Below are 20,210 nucleotides of genomic sequence, written 5' to 3'. Positions count from 1 at the left end.
CCCCCACATCAGTTTCATAATATTGTTTCATAATAGCACACAGAATAACTGCAGAGGGGAGAGAGTGTGTTCAATAGCGCCTCCAGAAAACCCTTCTAACGCACACCACGTCCTCCAGACAACAGGGGAGGCGTACGGCTCTCAGAAACGCTACCTGCTGCGGCACTGGGGCTTTGAACCCAGCCGGATCGATGCGGTTCAGCGGGTCCGGCTGCGCCGAGTGAGAGTAGGCCACGTAGCCGGGGGGCTCCTGGATGACTGGCGGCTCCTCACGTACGGGCTCCGAAGAGCGTGTGATAGCCGGCTCGGCGGGCAGACCCACGTCGTCGTTCAGCGTCTCGTCCAACTCCTGGTCGGTGTAGGCCCCGCCCTCCGTGTCCGTATCCTCGTAGTCGGAGGTGTGCCGGCTGTCAGTGCTGTACATGGAATACTCACTGCCCGGTGCCGACAGGTAGGAGAGGCGGTCGTCATGGAGGTCTAGGTCGTCATCGGTTGCCCCATCAGCCTGAGGAAATTGGAAACCAAACAGAACGGGTGAGAAACATAAATCCTCACCTTCAAAATTTGGTTTGATGTGTTTGACCGTGACTAACCTTTCCTTCTGACACCCACACCAACTGGTTCTGCTGCTGCTGGATTATTTCTTTCAGGGCTCCAAACCAACCGTCATTCATGCTGTTCAGGTTAATGGTTGCTGAAAGGGAAAGAAAACATGACATCCAGTTTAGCCTTTAATATTAATCTGGTACATTAAGTGACTTGTGAACATGTTAATATCATTTGAGCTTTCTCACATTGCAACCACTTACCTCAATTAATTTACTAGGGAATTTTTTAATCCCCTTGTAGCACAATTATGTGCTACAAAGTAGCACATAATTGTGAAGTGGAGGAAAAAGAATGTGCCTACTCTAGAGGAGCTGAAGAGATCCACAGCTCAGATGGAATAATCTATTTACAACGTAATTATTAGTCATTCAATGGAAGCGCAACAAGAAGAAAGATTGTTTTCCACAAGCCATGCAAGAACCAGAGCAAACAAGGTGCTCTGATCAAACGAGATGAAAATGTATTACATAGTTTGCTATTGTGTCAGAAAACTGACACGGCACATCACCCCGACTCCCACTGTAAAAAAAAAAAGGCTTAAAAAAGTGCATTTAGAACTACAAAAGGCTTTAAACTGAGTTAAACCTTCCCATTCCAGCAGTGCAACAATCCTGTACAATCAGTCAGTGTTTCACAGAAAATAATACAAATCAAAGGATATTCAAATGTTAGAGTGGCCCAGTCAAAGTCCAGAAATAAATTTAATTGACAGTCTGTCGAAAGACTTGAAAATCACACTCTCAGTTCATTTGGACTGAGCTATTTTCTCAAAATAAATGTCACTTTCTTCAATGACGGTAGAGGCAAGAATTACAACAAAAACCTACATTATAAACCTACAAATACTTTTTTATTTGTAAAATAAAAAAGTAACAAAAAAAAGAAACACTAAAACAATGCAACATCTTTCCTTTCATGTCAGTTATGTGCTACTTTGTCCAGCAGGTTAAGTGATCAATGCTTTCACGTAAAGTCCTTATACTCTTTTTGTTTTGACAGAACAAAAAGAGAACAGTTCAAGGGGTGTGAATACTTTTGCAAGGCATGAATTAATTAAGTAAAAATATATTTCTACAATTGTAAGGATCCCTAGTGGTTTTAAGTATATAAACTACGAATGATGTCTAAGACAAAATTTATTCATAATAAGATTTGTCCCTCAGTGTAACGCAGGAGTCAAGGAGCTGCACGTATGGAAGTTTTATCATATGGCAAAACTACATAGCATGTAATCAAAGACCTAAACAGGGAACTTTGAATTCATTATAGTGAAATTATCCAGTACTGCAGTTTTAAGCTGTTTTCAAATGAGGTCTGCTGCTCCCTAAGTGTCATTAATGTTTTTCTTCAGCTCAGCCAAATATGTAATCGTCTGCGTGGGACATGAATAAAACATGACTATGCCATAAGCCCTTATTCATATTTCCATTGCTAACCATTTACTAGGTCAGGTAATGCTTTATACTCCACCCCGCGAGCATCACTGAATGTTACTGTCTAACCGGTGTGGTTGGCGAATATTCCCTTAAAGGGCAGCAATGAAACAAGCTACAAATCAGCTTGATTTCTGCTGTTCAAACCGTGTGTGGACTCACTGGTGAAGAGGTGGTGGTTGTTCTTCCGTAACTTGAGAGCTCGATCAAAAAGCTTTCTGGCACTCTTTCTGGAATCGGGGCAGAGCCGTGTCCTCATGTTCTTGACCCCCTGTTTGGTGTCTGGGTTTAGAAACACAACGATGGGATACCACTGAGCGTAGTTCAGACGGTCCACAGCGTTGGGGGTGATGTCCAGCACCGCATGCTTGTCCTTCAGGGTGCAGAAAACAGAATTTATCACTTCGACTGCAAATATATTCAGCAATTGCTGAGCAAAATAAATGTAAAGCAAAGCTGTTGCACTGCATTTAATTGAGTGGGAATATACCACCAGAGGGCAGCATTGAGCTATAAAAATACTATTACGTCTCACTTCATATTAAAACATACCTAGGACAAAAAAGGGACACATCTTCGTCTTTCCTGTTTGTGCAGTTTTACTCACTTTATCAATGATCTGCTTGATGGTATGCAGGCGAATGATGCCCGAGCTTTTCTGGTTGGTTCCTGCGTCCCTCGGTTCGCTCCCTGCCGAAGACGAAACGGGCCATTACAAAACAATAAGCACAAGCCCGTGCCCCAATTAGACATTTTTGTAGCGTGCAGTTGTCAACTCCCATAAACAGAGCGGTTCAAAGCGCAACGATATTCACAGAATAGGAGAGGACAAGTGTACGTTCATGGGAACAGCTAGATATTTCATACCAAAAATAAAGATAGCAGCCAATTCATGCAGCGGACGTGAAGTATTTTTGGAGGGATTAGGGAATAAAATTCGGTGATTATTAAATATGTGTGTGCAAGTGCATGTAGCAGTGTAGATTATAGTGCAGGGAAATGAGTTACGTGTGGCTCATTGATGTTAAATATGCACATTCAAGAGCAGGAGGGTCATTTGGGATTAATGAGACCATGGTGTCATTTTAAGGCCTTGGGGATTTCAGCAGGCATGTGAAGAGGAGTTTATATTTTCAACAAAGATAAGAAATGCTTTCCTGACCAAAAACACAAGGTTAAAAAAAACATTAGGGGAGTCATCTCACTGGGATGTACAGTAAAGTAAGGATTCAAACACGAGGATAATCTCTACTTGTAAAGGGATCTAAGAACTGCAAACGTTTCTAAAATATCCCAAGAATTATGTTTAGCAAAGTGCAAATAAATATAGCCATGCACACAGAGGTTCAAGCATATGCAGCCCTTTTTTCAGACATTGGCTCTAATATTATCACTACTTAATTTTTACAAAATATAAAGTTTTCTTTGATGGCGACAAGAGAGATTTGTTTTCCCATCAGCACCTTAAACTGACAGGACACCTTCAGGCAAACAAATAATTTCGTAGTGTTTGTCTTTAAAACTGGGAGCATAGTCACAAAGCTTCAAACTAGCAAGCTTTGTTCAGTAGTCCAAACTTTCTTCCAAAAATAGCAGAAAGAAAAGAAAAAACATCTGGGTCCTGGAAGACTTTTTTTTCCTACTGTTTATAGCATCTTCCACACTTAATGGCACCCCTGCTGACGATGTGTAAAACCTCACAATAAGACCATGTTACCTTTAATCAGAGTCTAATTATTCAGAGGTGGGAATAAGATCAGCCAGTAACGTATCTGCTATTACTAGAAATCCAAACATGGTAAAAGTATGTTTAGTAGAAGCAACTTTTTATCGTAAACTTTATGTTAATCCTAGTGGCTGGACACTGTAATCTATAGCTTAGTAAGCTATATCACATAAATATGATTTGCTTTCTCTTTGATACTCTTCAAAAGGGCTAAGACAAGAGAACCGGCTGTTCAAGAAAGGTAGATGTAAGTTGATCTTGCCTAAACCTGCCAATCTACATATCTACAGAGAAAGAAACTATAAAATAAAACTAAAACTGTGACAGGGCCAAATGAAACTTGGAAATGTAGAATTTTGCTACAGCAGCAAAAGCCACATTTATTTTGACAAATATAACACTTAACCAGAGGTGCTACTGAATGTGGAGGAAGTTGTGCTTAAACCATAATTCCACTCTGCATTCATTATTGTTAAAGATACTTTTTTTATCCTAAGAATATTGCATCTGTTCATTCTGATCTAAGGTAAAATTACTAAATGAAAGAGCAAACTATACTATTTAAAATCTCTCTTACTATAAACAATAAAGTACTTGTCTTTTGTCAGCAAATAAAAGACAAATTGCTTATTTATTTGCCAGCAAATAAATAAGAAAAAGTCCCGACAAACATGAAAACCATTGTTTTTAGTCTCAGAAAACCTGTTTACTGTGTATTAGTTGGATCATTTAGCTGGCCATGAGGGGGTGTTTGTGATTTCTTGTTTCTGAAGCATCTTATGTTGCACAGCTCGACATGCAGCCTCACTGTTCTCATCTTTCACCGTAAAATCCATATTAATGAGGGGAATACCACTGAATTTAATGCTTGGCTGACATCTACGTTCAGATTGAAGACTATTTTAATTCAGTTTCACCAAGAACAAGTGAAGCGGTCACACTGACACAGCAGCAACAACAGCTAGGGGGGAGCATAGAAAAGCAGTTCACTTTTCACGTCACATTTTCATTAAATTAAACACATGCACAATCCCCACAGACAGAGTGCTTGTTTATCAGTGCTGACATCGTGCCAAAAGTCTTCAAAAGGGAAAGTCATGCAAGTTTTCTTTGAAACCTAAATTGATTTGCATTCATTTTTACAGTCCAGTTTCGAGGGAAATCCAATTTCATAACTTGATTTTCTTCAAACAAGCATCTCCAATCTGTCGCAGTGTCTGTGGAAAGCTAGCTGTGTGTCAGTATGATGAAACATTTGTAAAATCACATGTTAGTTTTACGGTTTTAAGACTTCTCTTCCCATAAAGGATGATGGAAAATTCACACATATATTAAATTAAGTGCTATTCCCCTCTATGCATTAACAAAGCAGTGGCTGTTGTTTAAACATCAACAGAATAAGGGAACTAGTCACCAAACACTTGTTCATATAAATTATTGCTCATTCACTGACTCAAATAAAACAAATATATATACAGTATATAGATAGATATACTTGATGCACTAAGTGACATACTTTCCCCTCCTTGTTGTTGCTGTGTTTCTGAAAAGAAAATACAGTTACGTAAACATCACTGGAGTTGTGCAAATAAACATTAAGGAATGGAAACACTTGGGTGGGAGTGGGCTGAATATGAGAGCGGCTGCATTGAGTGTGAGAACGAAAACCACATTTTTGAGTTGCTTCTAATTTGGAGAGGTGAGAAGAGGTGGATGAGGACCGAAATTAAAAAGGATTTACAGTTCTGCTCAGAATCCAACAAAAACTCACACTGAGAACATAAAGTGGGACTAAAGACATTTCAACAATAGGTAAATAGCGATCCACTAAAGAAGAAACTTCTATTTCTAAAAAGAAAGCATGCCATTCAAAGTCTGATGAATTTTAAAGGTTTAATCGTTTTCTGGCTCTCAGAAAAAAAGCTTTCTAATTGTATATACAGTATATTAGCTTGTACGAACATAACGAAATATACAAATCAAAAGTCACTTCCACTTTTGTTCATCTCCCTCTCTCTTGTAAATAAATGGGGCTCATATTTATTATTTCTTCGTTTCAGTGGTGTTTAATGGGTAAGTTAAAGGTGCGGTCTCTGTACCCAGAGACATACCAGGACGCAACACAAAGTGAAAATTATACGGATCTCGCTTTATTACTTACTTGCTAGCTCAAAAATGTCCGGCTCCTCCCTGGCCAGTTTCTCTCTGGCCACATCTGCGATCGGCCCAAAGATAACCACTGGCCTCAGGAATCCAGCTGTGATCCCACAACACCAAAATTAACGGGGAGAAAACATTTCAGTTAAGATCTGTTTACATGAGCAAACCAAGCAGTTCTTTCTGAAACTTACTGTTTTTATGACCCGTTTAGTTTTATTTGAGTTTAATAAATGACATAATAATATGCAGAAGCTTTAAATCCGATACCGCACTTACTGTGGGTTTGGAAACCTTACCTTCCCTCAGCACAACCCTCTCGTAGGCTGGGAACTTGGTCTGAACCGGCTGAGCCGACAGGTCCTCCCGGCTTTTCCGCAAATTCCTCTTAGAACTTCGCAACCCTCTGAACCTCCAGAAGTCCGCTCTGTCGCCCCCTGGAGTTTTAGGAAGGGTGTACTGCACACTAGATAGCTGCTCCGCTCTGAAAAAGAAACACATTACAGACAAACACATGGTACAGTTAAAAAAGGGATAAAAAAAAAACAGCTTTAGAAAGCCTTGGTAAAATAAAGGCATTTCAGACTAATTATTATGTGCAAATTTTAAATAGCTAGTTCATAAAGTTTTTGCCATAGTGAACAAGCTCATAAATTAAGATTAAACTAAAGAAACAATAAACCTTACAGCCAGAGTTGCCTTTCATTGCTAATTTAAATACAAATAAATAACTGGAAGCTGTAACACAAATTCATTTAAACAAGATGAATTTGGATAGATGGGTCAGAAATGATCTCCATCTATTTTACTTTCCTAATAGTCTTAGATTTACAAGCATGTTCCTTTTCCTCCATCCCTGCCTGTTAAGTCGCAAACAAGCTGCGCAGTTGTAATAGACAATGAGACCCAACTCTATTTTTTTTTTTTTTTACCTGTTCTTGTTGGGAATGATGCCTCTTTCCACTTCTTGGTGATTCTTCCCAATGCGGATAGCGAGCCAGGAACCCAACTTGCCGTTGTAGAGCGTATCTACCACACGGAAAACCTCACCCTTGTTAAAGCTCAAGCCGTACGGAGATTCCTTTTCATACTCGAAATGTGTCCGAATGTAGAAGGAGTCACCGACGTCCGACTCCACAATCTTCCTATACACTGAAAGGAGACGAGAAAACAACATTACCACTGCTGATGCCACATATTGTTTTGGTTCTTTTCGTGTGTTCATCCTACTAAAACCAATAGTTTAAACGTACCATCTTTTTTCTTCTGTGCCAGAATGGTAACCATGTCTCCTCTTGGGAGATCCAGCAGAAACAAAACTGCCTCTTCTCGGATGATGTTGGCGAAGTCCACATTGTTGACCTATAAACATAGAAAAAGCTTGAATTTCTGCTGCTACAACAGGAGAGAAACGTTTAAGGTGTTGGGACTTGAATGTGTTCTGCTGCCATTTTCCATTTTGTTATATGAAATGGTCCCATCAGGAGCACAACAAAGAATTCCTCTAATAACTAAGCAGCCTTCTGTCATGGCCTCCTACTGCTGCACTAAACACAATAAGTTCTGTTTATTGACTCTGCTTGAGGGGCAGCAGGGGAATCAGAAACACATGGACTGGGTCAGTGAACCTCAAAAAGACACTTTTATCCTTCCCAGAAACAGTAGGGCTTGATGTCTTTATCTCCTCTAGCACACCGCGACCAAAGGGAAACCACCTAAGGAGGGAAAACAATGTCCTGGAAGTCTCCGAGATGTGTTTGTACAGTCGCCGGAGCGCACAGAGGCACAAAATAAGGGCTGCAGCCTACAGTAGGAATCTTCTTGATAAAGATTTTGAAAATTGATGCTGTTAGTTAGCTTCAAAGCAGGTCTAAAAAAACATGTCAGAGAATGAGTGCCGCAGTGACATAAAGAAAGCTGCCATCATCCCATCAACAGAGTTAAACTAGTGTTCAGCTGAACAGTCTGTCAACTGTTCTGAGGTCAGAAGTGAAAGAACAACCTCTATTGTGTCTTCCTTCTGGGAACAACGGGAGGTTTTGACAGGAGACTGATCAAGGGAATGACTCATAAACTCACTCATACATTGTTTCTTTATTCCCAAGATCTTTTTACAAAGAAGAAAATCTACTGTGGCAGTGAACAACATAGTTTCACCACTTGTTAAAATAAAACTCAGTGTGAAGCCATGTGTTGTCTATGTTTTGACACCAACACCAGATGCTCTTTCCATTGAAGCCATGTGGGTTTAGGGGAGAAAGAAGGGAGTGGTTACAACTTCGAAAAACTCTGATGTCAACATTAGTTGCTCAAACTTTTGTTTCAGACCAGACGTCTGCTACATTTGCAGCATTTCCCTCCCTGAGACACCCATCACATACATGCAAACTCTGGAAAAAAATAGTCAAATGTTTACAGGTTATTTTGTGCAAAAATCCAGCTGTGCAACAACTTTGTTCTGCAACAAATGCAAGTTGTGCTTAAATGACCATAGATAGAAAACAAGAGCTGAAGAGAAGGGAGTGTAGCATACCCTGAGAATCTGGTCCCCCTCCTCCAACCCCTCCTTGGCAGCTGGACTATCCTCTAAAACTCCTGCCACAAATATTCCCACGTCGTTCCCCCCTGCTAACCGCAGCCCAACACTCTCTCCCTTCTTGAATTTGACCAACTTCATACTTGGCCTGCAGGAAAAAAACAGGAGGGAGAAGAAAAAAAAAGAAAAAGAACAAAAAGGTCAGTAAATAAAGGGATTTCAAAACAACCCTTCTAAAAGATCCAGACCACTTTCAGGATAATATCACTGATATGAACAGTTTGTGCGCTCGATTTGGCATGAACTTCATGCTGCTACTGCACAGATGTGTTCAGTGACTTGAGAAACAGCGGGATGGTTTACCTGAGGATGCTTTCGTCGTGAGCGGCGCTGGGCACCGGTGCATCAGAGGGGCTGACAGGCAGGTCTACATCTGGCTGACCAGGCTGTGCATAAACTGGCTTTGGTTCTGCAGTGAATGCAAACACAGGGAGTGGTTAGTGCACCGCAACAACTGTGACATACCTGGCCAGGAGCATGAAATAATGATGGTGTAAAGGATAAGGACACGTGTTGGCATAAGTTGTAAACATTGGAGGGCTTACTTATGATGTTCAAAAATGAAACACTTAAATATATTTTATTTCAGGTATGAACAAAATTAAAAAAAACATTTTTTAAAACACAGCCATTTGACAGCAAGCGGTTTCTTTACCAGGCAGCGGAGGTAACTGTTTGTCATTGATGGAGCTGGCCTGGTCGCTGGCCTGAGACAACACACCGTCATCAAAGATTTTGACCGGAGTGGACATGCCTCCTGGTTTGGAGATGCGGTCCTCCTCTCGACTTCGATAGCTGACACAAAACAAAAACATTTCAATGTTTTGAGGACTTATAATAGCAATGAAGACCAGTTTATACCGATCTATTTGGTGAAAAGTTGGAGGTTCAGTTTTTTTGGTGTGTGTGGGGGTGTGTGTACAAATGAGCTCTTTGTTTAGCAGCTTTGTCCTGTGCAGACATTGGCAGGAAGAAAAAAACAAACCAAAAAGGAAACTGCACAGTACAAGGACTACGTCAGAGCACACATTACGAGGGGGGGGGGGATGAAAGAAAACACAATAAGTAATTAAAAGAAGGATGTGCAACTTGATGAAAAAAAAGACAATACACACATTCAACACCATTTTAAGTAGTTAAGATGTATTACTTATTGCTTTTTAGGAAAAATAAATAAATGTATAACTACATTCAAAATTGCAGACTAAAATGTCAATCTCAGTAGAAACATTTAAAGTAAGAAGCCCACAGAGACTCCTAAGACAAACTGACACTTTTCACTACACTACAGGCATCTGAGAAATGTTGCTAAATAAACAAACGTGTGTGAGTTCAGCAGGTTATGTGATAGAAAAACTATGCAGCTTAAGACAATGCTTGAATGCCAATCTGATAACATGACTCCCTGCCGCCACAGTACTCGAGTTGTATTCAAAAGCCTTTGAACATGAATGAAGGTGCAGGCCGTCAATCCAGCACAAAAACTACACACCATCCCTCACGCCTGTCCAAACTCATCTTCCTCCTGCAGTTTCAAAGAAAGTGTATGCAGACCACAAGCACTTCGTCACAAATATAACACGACACGGCGCACCGAGACAAACATGGAACAGTCCACTCATTTACACGTAAATGACCGTCTGCAGCCTTCACACCTTCCACCAGTCGTTGCTCTTTTCCAGGTCCCTGGATTCCTCACTACAATGCAGTTTTACAAATAAACATCAGTGGATTTTTATGCAAGTGGGACGATACAGCAGCAGACAGGAGGAATGTTGAGGAGGAAGAAAGGTTAATGAGTGATGCATCCTGAGCAAACACAGCAGAGCTCGAGCTCTGTGTGTGTGTGTGTGTGTGCATCCCTGTGCGCCAAAAAACATGAATCAAAACACAGTGAGAAGAGGAAGGGCAGAGAATACACAATAGAAGGACAAAAAGAGAGAAAAGCAGAGTGGCCTGAATGTTCAGCTTTTTGCAGCACAACGCTGCTAAAAAAAGGCGCTACGTCGATAAACGCTGTTTGACAGAAGCCTCTGTTCCATCCCCTCGCTTGCACATTTCCATAGCATTGGTACATCCAGAACAGATCAAACAAGATAAAAGTTTAAAAAAAAGATGAACGAGTGTAAAACCAGGTCCATGCTTTACAGAACTGACAGCACAAGTGACACGAACCAAAGAACCTTCCCAAACATAAAGAGGGACATTAGCAAGATGATAACGATAAAAACTCACAATAAAATGCTACTTACACATGTGCATCTTTTAGTTGAACCATCATGCCTTACAGAAAATTTTTATCCTAATTCCTTTTAAAAGCAGCACAGGAAGGGTTCACTGATAAACACTTGATGAGAACGTTTTTAATGACGTATTTAGGAAAAAACAGGAGCAGTTTTCCATCTTGGTGAAAAGAATTCCCCAAAGCCTTTCAGCCAATCAGATTTGTCCAACCACCCGGGATGGGGCAAAGCACTGTGGGAAGTATGTCAAATTCTTTCAACCCACTCCCCTTAACTGGGAAATAGCGATAGCATTCCTTTCAATCTTTCTAGTGACAGCAAAATATTATTGTCACCAAATAGGAACAAAAATTCCAAAGAAAACCCGCAAAACTTGGCAACAACGTTTGTTCATGGAAACGGTCAAGATCATGCTGTGCAAAAAGCTCAAAATAAACGGACATGAATTCTCCATTCTCAATCTGAGCAGCAGTGTCCTTATTTTACATTAAAACCACAACATAGCACCAAATAAAATGGCTGCACTGAAGGTTAATCTACTCAAAATGACATAACATACTAGCAGCTAAAAAGCCAGTTTAGCAAGCAGCAACATACTGACCTGACATCTTGCTAAAGCAGCAGATGTTTCAGAGTGTGAGTGTGCGTATTTTGTGTGTTTATGCCTGTACGAGTAACCAGGATCACAGGCTCAAAAAAGACAACTTCAGCTTCAACGGGATGCATTAAAATGAAAAATGATGCAGCTTGTACATATGCAATATTGTCCAGATATGAACTCACATTGCAAAGGACAATTGCAACACAAACGTATCCTCTGAGAGAAGCAATAAATAGTAAGTCCTAAAATGTAACCATAAAGACAGTGCTGGAACTAGCATTAATTCATTTTCTTCATTAAAATCACTGAGCTATAACAGATTTCCCTGCTGTTTTTCCAATCAGCATGCATCCATTTATATTTATTCATATTCACATCCATATTATAATTAAGAAAACACTAAAATTGGACCAAAAAAACAAGGTCATGTTTCTGCATGATTTAACAGCATGTATAAAAGAAAACTGAGTACCGTAATAAAGCTCAAATTCATTTAAGTTGTTTTTATGTCCCTCCATTATTTAAGGGCAGTAAAACACTAAGGGATGCACTTCCATTACAGAATCCAGCACCGTTTGCATTTATTTTCACCGTTGGTAAAGATCTGCCCGAAGCCTGAAAAGAAATTGTTTTCATGGAGACCTGGTGACATGATGACATTTTTTCCCTTACAATGAGCTTACAATCTTTTCCCACTGCACATGGTTTCAGGACAAAACTTTGGTCCTTATCCTGCCTTGATTCCAGATTTTAATTATTGATTTGATTACCGGTATGTTTGATGCCACTGTTGCAATTGTCCTGCAGCCGTTTCTTGACAAGTGAAGGTCAAGACAGATCTAACTTACTTAAAGGCATGAAGAGAGATTGATTAAAAACAAACATTTCTTTTTTCATTTAAGAGTTTCATTAAATATTTTTTTAAATTTTCTCAGAAGCCTCAATATTATTGCATACAATTTTAATCCAAACACATTTTAAATTGTCTTTAGGTCTTTATTTTATTACTTAAGTTTACAAATTTTCACGATGCTATGTAAGGATTCGAAAATTTTCTGCTTTGTCTCAGCTGTTATTAGCCTGACAAATATTTCCAGCTAATTAATGATGGCAGTTTGCTACTTTTAATTCAAGTGACTTGAGATTCATTACACTACATGGCTTATAAAATGGAGGTAATTTTGTGACCTAAAGTCAATCCCAGGAGGATGAAATACAGCTGACTTGAGTAGTTTCCAATGTTCCTGTACCTCTCAATAAAATATTGCTGGCAAAGTTTGGAAAAGACCAATATGCAAAAATGAGGATAAACAACTTGTTTTCTAGTACAGATCTCTGGTAATCTAAGAATAGTTTTTTTGCATGCAAGATTTGCATATAGGTTATAGTTAAAAAAAAACACAACTAAAAAACACGTGGTGTATTGATGCCCCACTTACAAAGGCTCAACTCCCGACCTCAGAACCTTTCCTGCATGACACCCAAAGTAAAAATGTTTGTTCATTTCAGAGAAATCAGTAGCATCCCATATTTCCTGATAGCAACTGATGACATAATGAGCATGGGCCTGTTACATTCCCCCATCCTCATTTATCAGGCTGATTATAAATCTGTTCCACACCCAGGTGGTACATTTAGACTGCATTTTGAAACAGTTTCCTACAAACTATATTCTGCAGTCTGTGCTTCAAGGGTTTAACTGCCCCCACGCTAAAAACAAAATTACTCAAGAGAAAGTCTGAGTGTGCGGAAAGAGACAGGAAAGACACATATCAAAATGTGTTGATGAAATGATAATCACTGGAAATAAGCACAGAAACAGTAAAGGCACTAAGCTGAGGAATTTAGCACACAAGCCTGCAGTCCAACAGCAGCTGGATTGATTTTTGCTCTCTTCTGTCCCACAGAAAGGCGTTACTGGAAGCCACTGATGGCTCCACGGGGCGTGAGATGGTTTATGCATGTTACGTCTCAACATATTGATTACTGAATTAGAGCTGCAAGGTGCTTACTCAGCACCCCCTCACCTGTGGGTGTGGACATGATGTATGGATTAGGTGTGAACACATGCACACGTGTCTGCAGCAACCCTTCACCATATCTGCAGGCATGCGTGTGCCTCGCTTACCTGCCGTTGCTTATCTGCCGAGGGGATTGACGGGGGAGGTCTGCGGTCTCCGGCCTGTCAGGTGAGTGTGATTGGCCTATCCCATGGGATCGGTTGGAATGGTCAGATGTCAGCGAATGGATCTCTGAAATGTCTATCCATGCAGGATTGATCATATATTAGTTTTAAGCAAACAATCATTTCACTTATTTTACACATTTTAAAATGTTTCATCTTGTGGAACTGCTAGAAAAGGTCATAAAACCCTTCACCAGGTGCGTCTAACAAGGCGGTGCTACATGGCTGTTGTCTCACCATCTCTGTCTGAGTTATTGGCTGACGGGATGCTATCGTCAAGGTCAGGAATGTTGAGCAGCGTGGCTCTTTCATCTCTCTGCACCACCATCTTCAGCTTGCCCTTTGACCTCTCAATCAGTTTCTTGGCATCTATCAGCGAGAGGTTCTCTGTAACGGTGCCATTGATCTGCCAGAGGAGGAGGACCAGTTTCAGCACAAGAAACTAAACAGACACACTGCAGAGTCCACAGTGTTCCTTACACAGCAGTCTGACTGCTCTACTGATGAAAGGGGAAAATATGCTTTAATACCCATCTCAATGCCTAAATTCTTCTCTACACATTTTACTATTTAACTGGATTTTCTGTGACCTTTTTGTAGGTTGAAGGGTAAAATATACACTTGCAGAAAAGGCAGAAGAAGAAAAACAACATGAACATCTGGTTTACTTTAATATAAACTGGGCAACAGTTCAACCCACTGTGCAAGTCACGCTTAGCCAGTCAAAACAAAAGGATAATTTTTTTTTTTTTAAAAAGGAACAAAAGAGACCTTATAATGTGCTGTTTTGCTCTGCCACAATTTGGCCAATTCCTGTTGAGACTCACCTTTAGCACAACATCTCCCTCCCTGATGTTTCCATCTCTGGCAGCCAGGCTCTCTGGAGAAATGTCTTTCACGAAGATGTGGCTGGCCAGCCGTAGGCCATATTCTGTTTTCAAAGGTGATAATCAAAACAGGCTTAGAGTAACAGCTTATTTACAGTCTGAAAAAAATCACATCAATTTTGAGAAACTCAAATTCACAAACTAGTCAGAGGCTGAAGCTCTGATGTTAATTTTCACACATATGCAAACGTGCTCCCACAAAACAAACTGATTCTCACTGAGAGAATAAAAATGCCAATAAGCCTTCATGCTTTTCAAGCTCTTCTGATAAATGATGTAATAAACTACACTTATAAAAGTTTTTAGTGATCAAGATGAACTTCTGTTTTTATTGAAGCCTTTTAAACATCACAGAAAGGAATTAAGTTGCAGAATTCAACATCCTCCTCACTTACTGGCGACCCTGATAAAAAATTTACTAAACTTAATCAGCAGTGTTTAAATGCTTAAACACCCCAAGAGAAAAAACAATCTCACCTTCATTTTTGCGAGACTTGACTAGGGTGACCTTGGAGGGCTTAGCAGGAGCAGATGAGGAATGTGATCGGTGATCAGATCGTGGTGAGATGCTTCTCTCCCGTGAGTTACTGTGATCCCGCCTCCCGCTGTTGCTCCGCTCCCGGTCGTGACGCCTGCCAGCGCCTCCGCTTGTGCCCCCGAAGGCACTTTGACGGTTACGATCGCCAGGGCGATCGTAACCGTCGTCCTCATCGCTGTACTCTTCCTCGTGCTCGGACATCGTCTCCCTATCGCCGGGCTTGGAAACTGGGATTTGTACTTTTCTTTTCCGACGAATAGTCTTGAAAAAGTAAAATGAAAGGTGTTTTGATTGTTAATGGTGGTAGATAATAAATTTCCCCTCATATGTGGGACAGGACGGACACAAGTAATATTGCAAAACACATTTAATGACAGTAGATGGCTCATTTACAAGATTTATTGAACTTACAATCTTTGCGTTTTTGCCACTCTTACGCAGCTGCTGAACAGCATACGCATGCTCTACGTTATCCATGGAGACGCCGTTGACCATCACGACTCGATCGTTTTCTCTAAAACGAATAAAATAACAGGTGTTTGAGTCCTCAAGCCTTGTATATTGATATCTCCCCAAATTTGTATATTGGTGCATCCCTAGAAGAAATAGTCCACCACTTACTGTAGCAGACCCTCTGCAGGTCCTCCTTTCAACACATCGGATATAACAATGGACGTCTCTCCACTCTGGAAGTGAGGGTTGTCTCGTCCACCGGAGATGGCAATCCCAAACCCAAATCCAGGTGCCTGTTGGCATGGAAACACACACAAGACTGATGGATGTTGCAAAATGTATTGCATTTCAGACTAGAGCTGCAAAATTAAAAAAATCCCAAATTCACCAAAGTGTTTAATATTGCAGGGTGTAATGTGTGTTACAGCCATAAATATGTTTATTACAATATTCTACAATAAAAAAAGCACAAATTAATGTTTTTCTAACACTGTGTAGCGCTAATGCAGAATGGTGTTCTCACCCTTCATTGTGATAAAGGAGGAATGTACAACATTAGCTAATTCACAACAACAAAACTCACTGCAAATCTTCAGCAGTGTTTTATTCTTTGTTGTTGCAAACACACAGGCAAGAGAGCAAGCCGTGTGAAGCAAGGGCCAAATCTCACATCCACAATGTAGGAGAGTGACGAGGCTGAGAATCGCAGGTCACACTGGGCCGCTCCTTCAGCCTCAATAAAGCCGCTACTAATTAGATTACTGCAAGCAAGGCCAGTCTAGACAGGTGCTCTGCTTCAATCCCATGATACAGCAGCTTCGCCCAAGCTGGGTTTACTGTCTTAATGCTGAGCACAGTCAGAAATCCGGGATACTATAAGACAGATTTTTGAAGATTAATTGCTTGACTGAAGATGCTGATCACACCCTGCAATCATGAAAGAATGCAAGGCAATACAATCTATCATGACCATGGCACAAAAAGTAAACTAATCAAAGTAACACTCTTTTTGTGTCTGCAGCTTCGTGAAGGAGAAAAGTGAGTTGCCAGGAAGGAAGTGAAATGAGCAAGGAAAAGGATGCTGGTTTTTGTCTTCCTTAGCCTCGTTTCCTGCCATCTGGATTCCCTGACTATTGTTTTATCAGCGCACATCCTGCTCCTGAAGCTGAACGTCTCTGCCCGCAGGGGAGAAGGGATGCGGATGGACAGAGGACGACAGAAAAGGAGCCGCGAGGAAAAAGGGAAGAGCTAAAGACAGGGAGAGAGAAGACAATGGAGAGGAGTGGATTAAAAAGTTGTGAACACTTACCCTGTGAAGAGTCACTGTGTGCTGTTCCCATATTATTGTTTCTTCCATTGCTGCACTCTGCAGGACAAGACAGAGGACAAAAAGGATCAGTATAAGGCAAGCTAATTCAGTACACTCAAATATAATCCATATCTCTGTTTTTGGAGGTAAAGTACTCAAGTGCGCTGGACAGAAAAACTTTTAAATATAATCAAAGTACTTTAAAGTACTAAGAGTAAATACAGCTTTATTTTTGACACAATTAGGCCAAATACCGTTACTTATATTTGTAGTTTATTTACTTATATAATCCCATTAACTTAATGTAGCTGTGAACTAGATATAACTACAGCATGAGTTAATCTGTCATGTTTCTTCATTCATTTTACGCTTAAGTAGCAAAGCCTGAAGAATTATGAGTGACAGCAGCCTGGTTAGAGACCTGTCAGATGTTGACTGGGATCCCACAGAGTGAATTAACACTGCAATATTATTCCTGGCAAGGTGATATGGGAAAACTGAAGCAACTGAGGTAGTTATCTGCTCTTCTAGGCTGCCACACTGATCAGTTTTTTCCTGAACAGGAATCCAGCAACAAGCCTCTCTTTATACTTCTTAAAAAAACAAAGAGCTTTCAACACATACATGATTAGTCTATAATTCAACAAAAAAATGTAAGCAGAGACCCACCAGTTGTGTTTTTCCTGGCAGATCTGACCTGGCAATTTCAATTTTGACCAGTATTTTTCCTAGGGACTCCTTTTTGTAAAAACATGTACAACATGATTTTTTATATGATAATTTTTTTTGTCAAATCATTGAAACAAATTAAGCCAAAGATTGTCAGACAATTTTCCCTTTGATGGATTGTCATCGGAATACAGAAATAAAAAACTACTCTTTATTTTATAAAATTAATCAAAATGAAGGATGTTTTCACATTTGACTTGGTTCGATTCAGGATCAAAATTGCAACATTTGTTACGTTTTCAACAGGTGAGGTTAGTTTTCGTGCAGCCGTGTCAAATGAACCATGCCCTTGGGAAAACCTGTTTACCTCCTCGTCTGTGGTGGCGCTGCAACAAGAACTATCGAAGGAAAAAACACAAAAACGTCTTTCCTCTTCACACAATGTAAACAAAAATGGAGTGGCATCAGATATTCTAGGAATTCTCTTTTGTCTTTGGCAAAAAACCATGAGCCATTTCTCCCGCTAGGCATTAGACTCATGCATCTGTTCTAGTTTTATTTACCCAGAATGCCCTATGCTGTAGTTTGCTTCCTGCTTTTGGAGAAGTCTCCAGTCCATTTGGAGTTCACATTTGCATTTGAAACGCACCGAACAAAGACCTAGCTTTTTAGACGGACCAGAGTTAGCTTTTTTGGTCTGCATCGGAGCTTGATTACACATTCACATCTCCCCAATCAAACTGGAATTTCAATTAAAGTGAACTGTTCAATTAAAGTGAACAGGGCTGGTGTGAACGTATCCTTAGAGATCCCTTCATTTTTAGATCTGTATGCAAAAAGCTGAAATGCTGTTTTGCATTTAATGAAAAAAGGGGGCATATGGATGTAAAGTGTTTGATCTGTCAATCAAAGGAAAACTGGCTTATTTTTCTAAGTTTCAATTTTTAATGTTGGTTCCAACACAAATGTTAGAGGTCATCAGACTGTATTTCTAGCAGGTCAAACACACTTTGATCAAGCAGCAGAAACATCCAGGGTGCATACTGCATCGTTCTTTAAATTACAGCTTCACTCGACTTCTCTCCTGCTGATTAAGCAAGTGTTGACTGCCTGCAGGGAGTGAAGGTAGAACCGTCTGTGGCAGAGTTCAAGACGAACACCAGCGCACATGGAAAGGGTACTAATTTACCGCTGCTTTCGGCCATTTAAAATAACATGTCATGTGTCCACCCTGTCATCGTGATAATCTTGCCACCTCACCCTCTAATCAACACCTAATCTTTAAACCTTCTCACCTGTCATCTTCAACATCACCATGGTCATTAGTGTCATCACCTTCCCTGATTCTAAATATATAGTTTACTGGAGCTGCGCGCTGCACAACAGCCATCTGTGGTGGGGATCGAGAGACACCTGATAAGAGTGTCTGGTGTTTGCTGACAGGTCGAGACATTTAATACAGGAGCTTTGTAAGGAAACAGACAACAAACATCAAGAAAGAGAATCCGACATGACAAAGTGTGGAAAATATTCAGGAATACCTAAAAACCTGAAACTTGATCGGTGCCAGTTTGAATACATTACTCATAGTCATCTTATGCAGTTGAAAATCTCAAGCATAGTGGTACTGTTTGATACTAAACTACCAATAGGTCTGTTTTTTCCCCCACTTCTACTCACCAAAATGAATCAGTCCACCTAAGCCATTTGAACACAGAGTTAACCCTTTGACCCTAATTTCCATGGCAGCACTGAGAGGAAGTTATTTATGTCCATAATTGGCACGGAGACCATGAGTGTACCCCCTCTCTACCCTCCCGTCTGCCCCCGACGCATCACACAGTAAAGCCACCATTGTGTCAGGGGACCTGACCCATTTAACCACGGCATTCCTCAACGCATCCATTCCTCTGAAGTGTTTTGTGATATACTCATCCATCCGTTCACCCATTCACTCATCCACTAGCCCCGGTAGACAGTAAGGGGGTACGCCATGAGAAACAACAGCGTGTCGGGCTCATATGACCTGCAGGTGGTCTTGTCCCTCGGACTGAACTGTGGGTTGAACTTGGGTTATGGGGTAATTTTCTATTTTATTTTTTAATATAAAGTAGCCAATGACGAGCTACATGTCTCCAACACTGAGAAGGCAATATACCTTCTCAGTACCTGTTAGTTTATTCTCTCTAGCAGTTGCAGAGAATATTCTTTACTCTTTTAGAAAAGGTACAAAATGTTCACTACCAATTAGTCAGAAAGATTGTACAAACTGAGACTTCCACACACTGATCATAAACCATGTGAGGGAGGGGATACAATAAGAAGTCTGAGTCATAAAGGAGTTAATATGCTTGAAAGAGTAAGGAGGCATTTCTAGTCAATGTCAATTTATCACCCACAGTCAGGCTACATCATTTGAAAAAAATATTGGACCCAGGATGAGTTTCAGAGAAGTTTTCACCGACACAATCCCACACAAATCCACCTCTGAGCTTTGTTTTAAACGTGCCAAACGCATAAACAGCAGTGTAGTGCAAAACCAAAGCCTATGTCAGACAATTTGATTGCTTCAAAACAACCACAACTTTCTGTTAGGGATTATATGATGAACAACTTTTAAAGAGCATCCAAAATGTCCATTTTCCCAGGTACACACGCCAACACAAATACGGAGTTTTCTAAAATCTCCACTTTGGTTGGAGTCATTATAAATAATTATTTTTAGTGAACTTAAACAGTGTTTTTGTGTGGATGAAAGGCCAAAAGTGAAGATATCCAGCTACATGTCAACTAAGTCTCAACCA

General features: G+C 40.4%; 1 protein-coding gene across 10 annotated transcripts in view; it reads right to left on the bottom strand.

Moving 5' to 3' along the window:
- tjp1a (tight junction protein 1a) overlaps positions 1–20,210 on the bottom strand; it is a 99,197-nt gene that overhangs the window by 14,090 nt on the left and 64,897 nt on the right. For 7 of the 10 annotated variants that reach the window (XM_032559756.1, XM_032559750.1, XM_032559757.1 and 4 more), the window contains 19 exons: positions 16,738–16,794; positions 15,597–15,721; positions 15,387–15,489; positions 14,915–15,236; positions 14,378–14,481; positions 13,788–13,956; positions 13,494–13,626; positions 9,177–9,316; positions 8,825–8,930; positions 8,459–8,609; positions 7,179–7,287; positions 6,858–7,077; positions 6,225–6,409; positions 5,930–6,025; positions 5,285–5,311; positions 2,650–2,732; positions 2,205–2,415; positions 594–694; positions 155–505 (listed from right to left, as the gene is read on the bottom strand). In XM_032559756.1, the coding sequence (XP_032415647.1) occupies positions 155–505; positions 594–694; positions 2,205–2,415; positions 2,650–2,732; positions 5,285–5,311; positions 5,930–6,025; positions 6,225–6,409; positions 6,858–7,077; positions 7,179–7,287; positions 8,459–8,609; positions 8,825–8,930; positions 9,177–9,316; positions 13,494–13,626; positions 13,788–13,956; positions 14,378–14,481; positions 14,915–15,236; positions 15,387–15,489; positions 15,597–15,721; positions 16,738–16,794 (2,793 nt within the window). The remainder of the gene's footprint in view (positions 1–154; positions 506–593; positions 695–2,204; positions 2,416–2,649; positions 2,733–5,284; positions 5,312–5,929; positions 6,026–6,224; positions 6,410–6,857; positions 7,078–7,178; positions 7,288–8,458; positions 8,610–8,824; positions 8,931–9,176; positions 9,317–13,493; positions 13,627–13,787; positions 13,957–14,377; positions 14,482–14,914; positions 15,237–15,386; positions 15,490–15,596; positions 15,722–16,737; positions 16,795–20,210) is intronic. The other 3 variants (XM_032559751.1, XM_032559759.1, XM_032559760.1) reach the window with 1 other exon arrangement.

The sequence above is a fragment of the Xiphophorus hellerii genome, chromosome 4 (genome assembly GCF_003331165.1).
Source record: "Xiphophorus hellerii strain 12219 chromosome 4, Xiphophorus_hellerii-4.1, whole genome shotgun sequence".
NCBI classification, from domain to species: domain Eukaryota; kingdom Metazoa; phylum Chordata; class Actinopteri; order Cyprinodontiformes; family Poeciliidae; genus Xiphophorus; species Xiphophorus hellerii.
The sequence above is the reverse complement of the archived record's forward strand: the minus strand, read 5'-3'. Positions and strand labels throughout refer to the sequence as shown.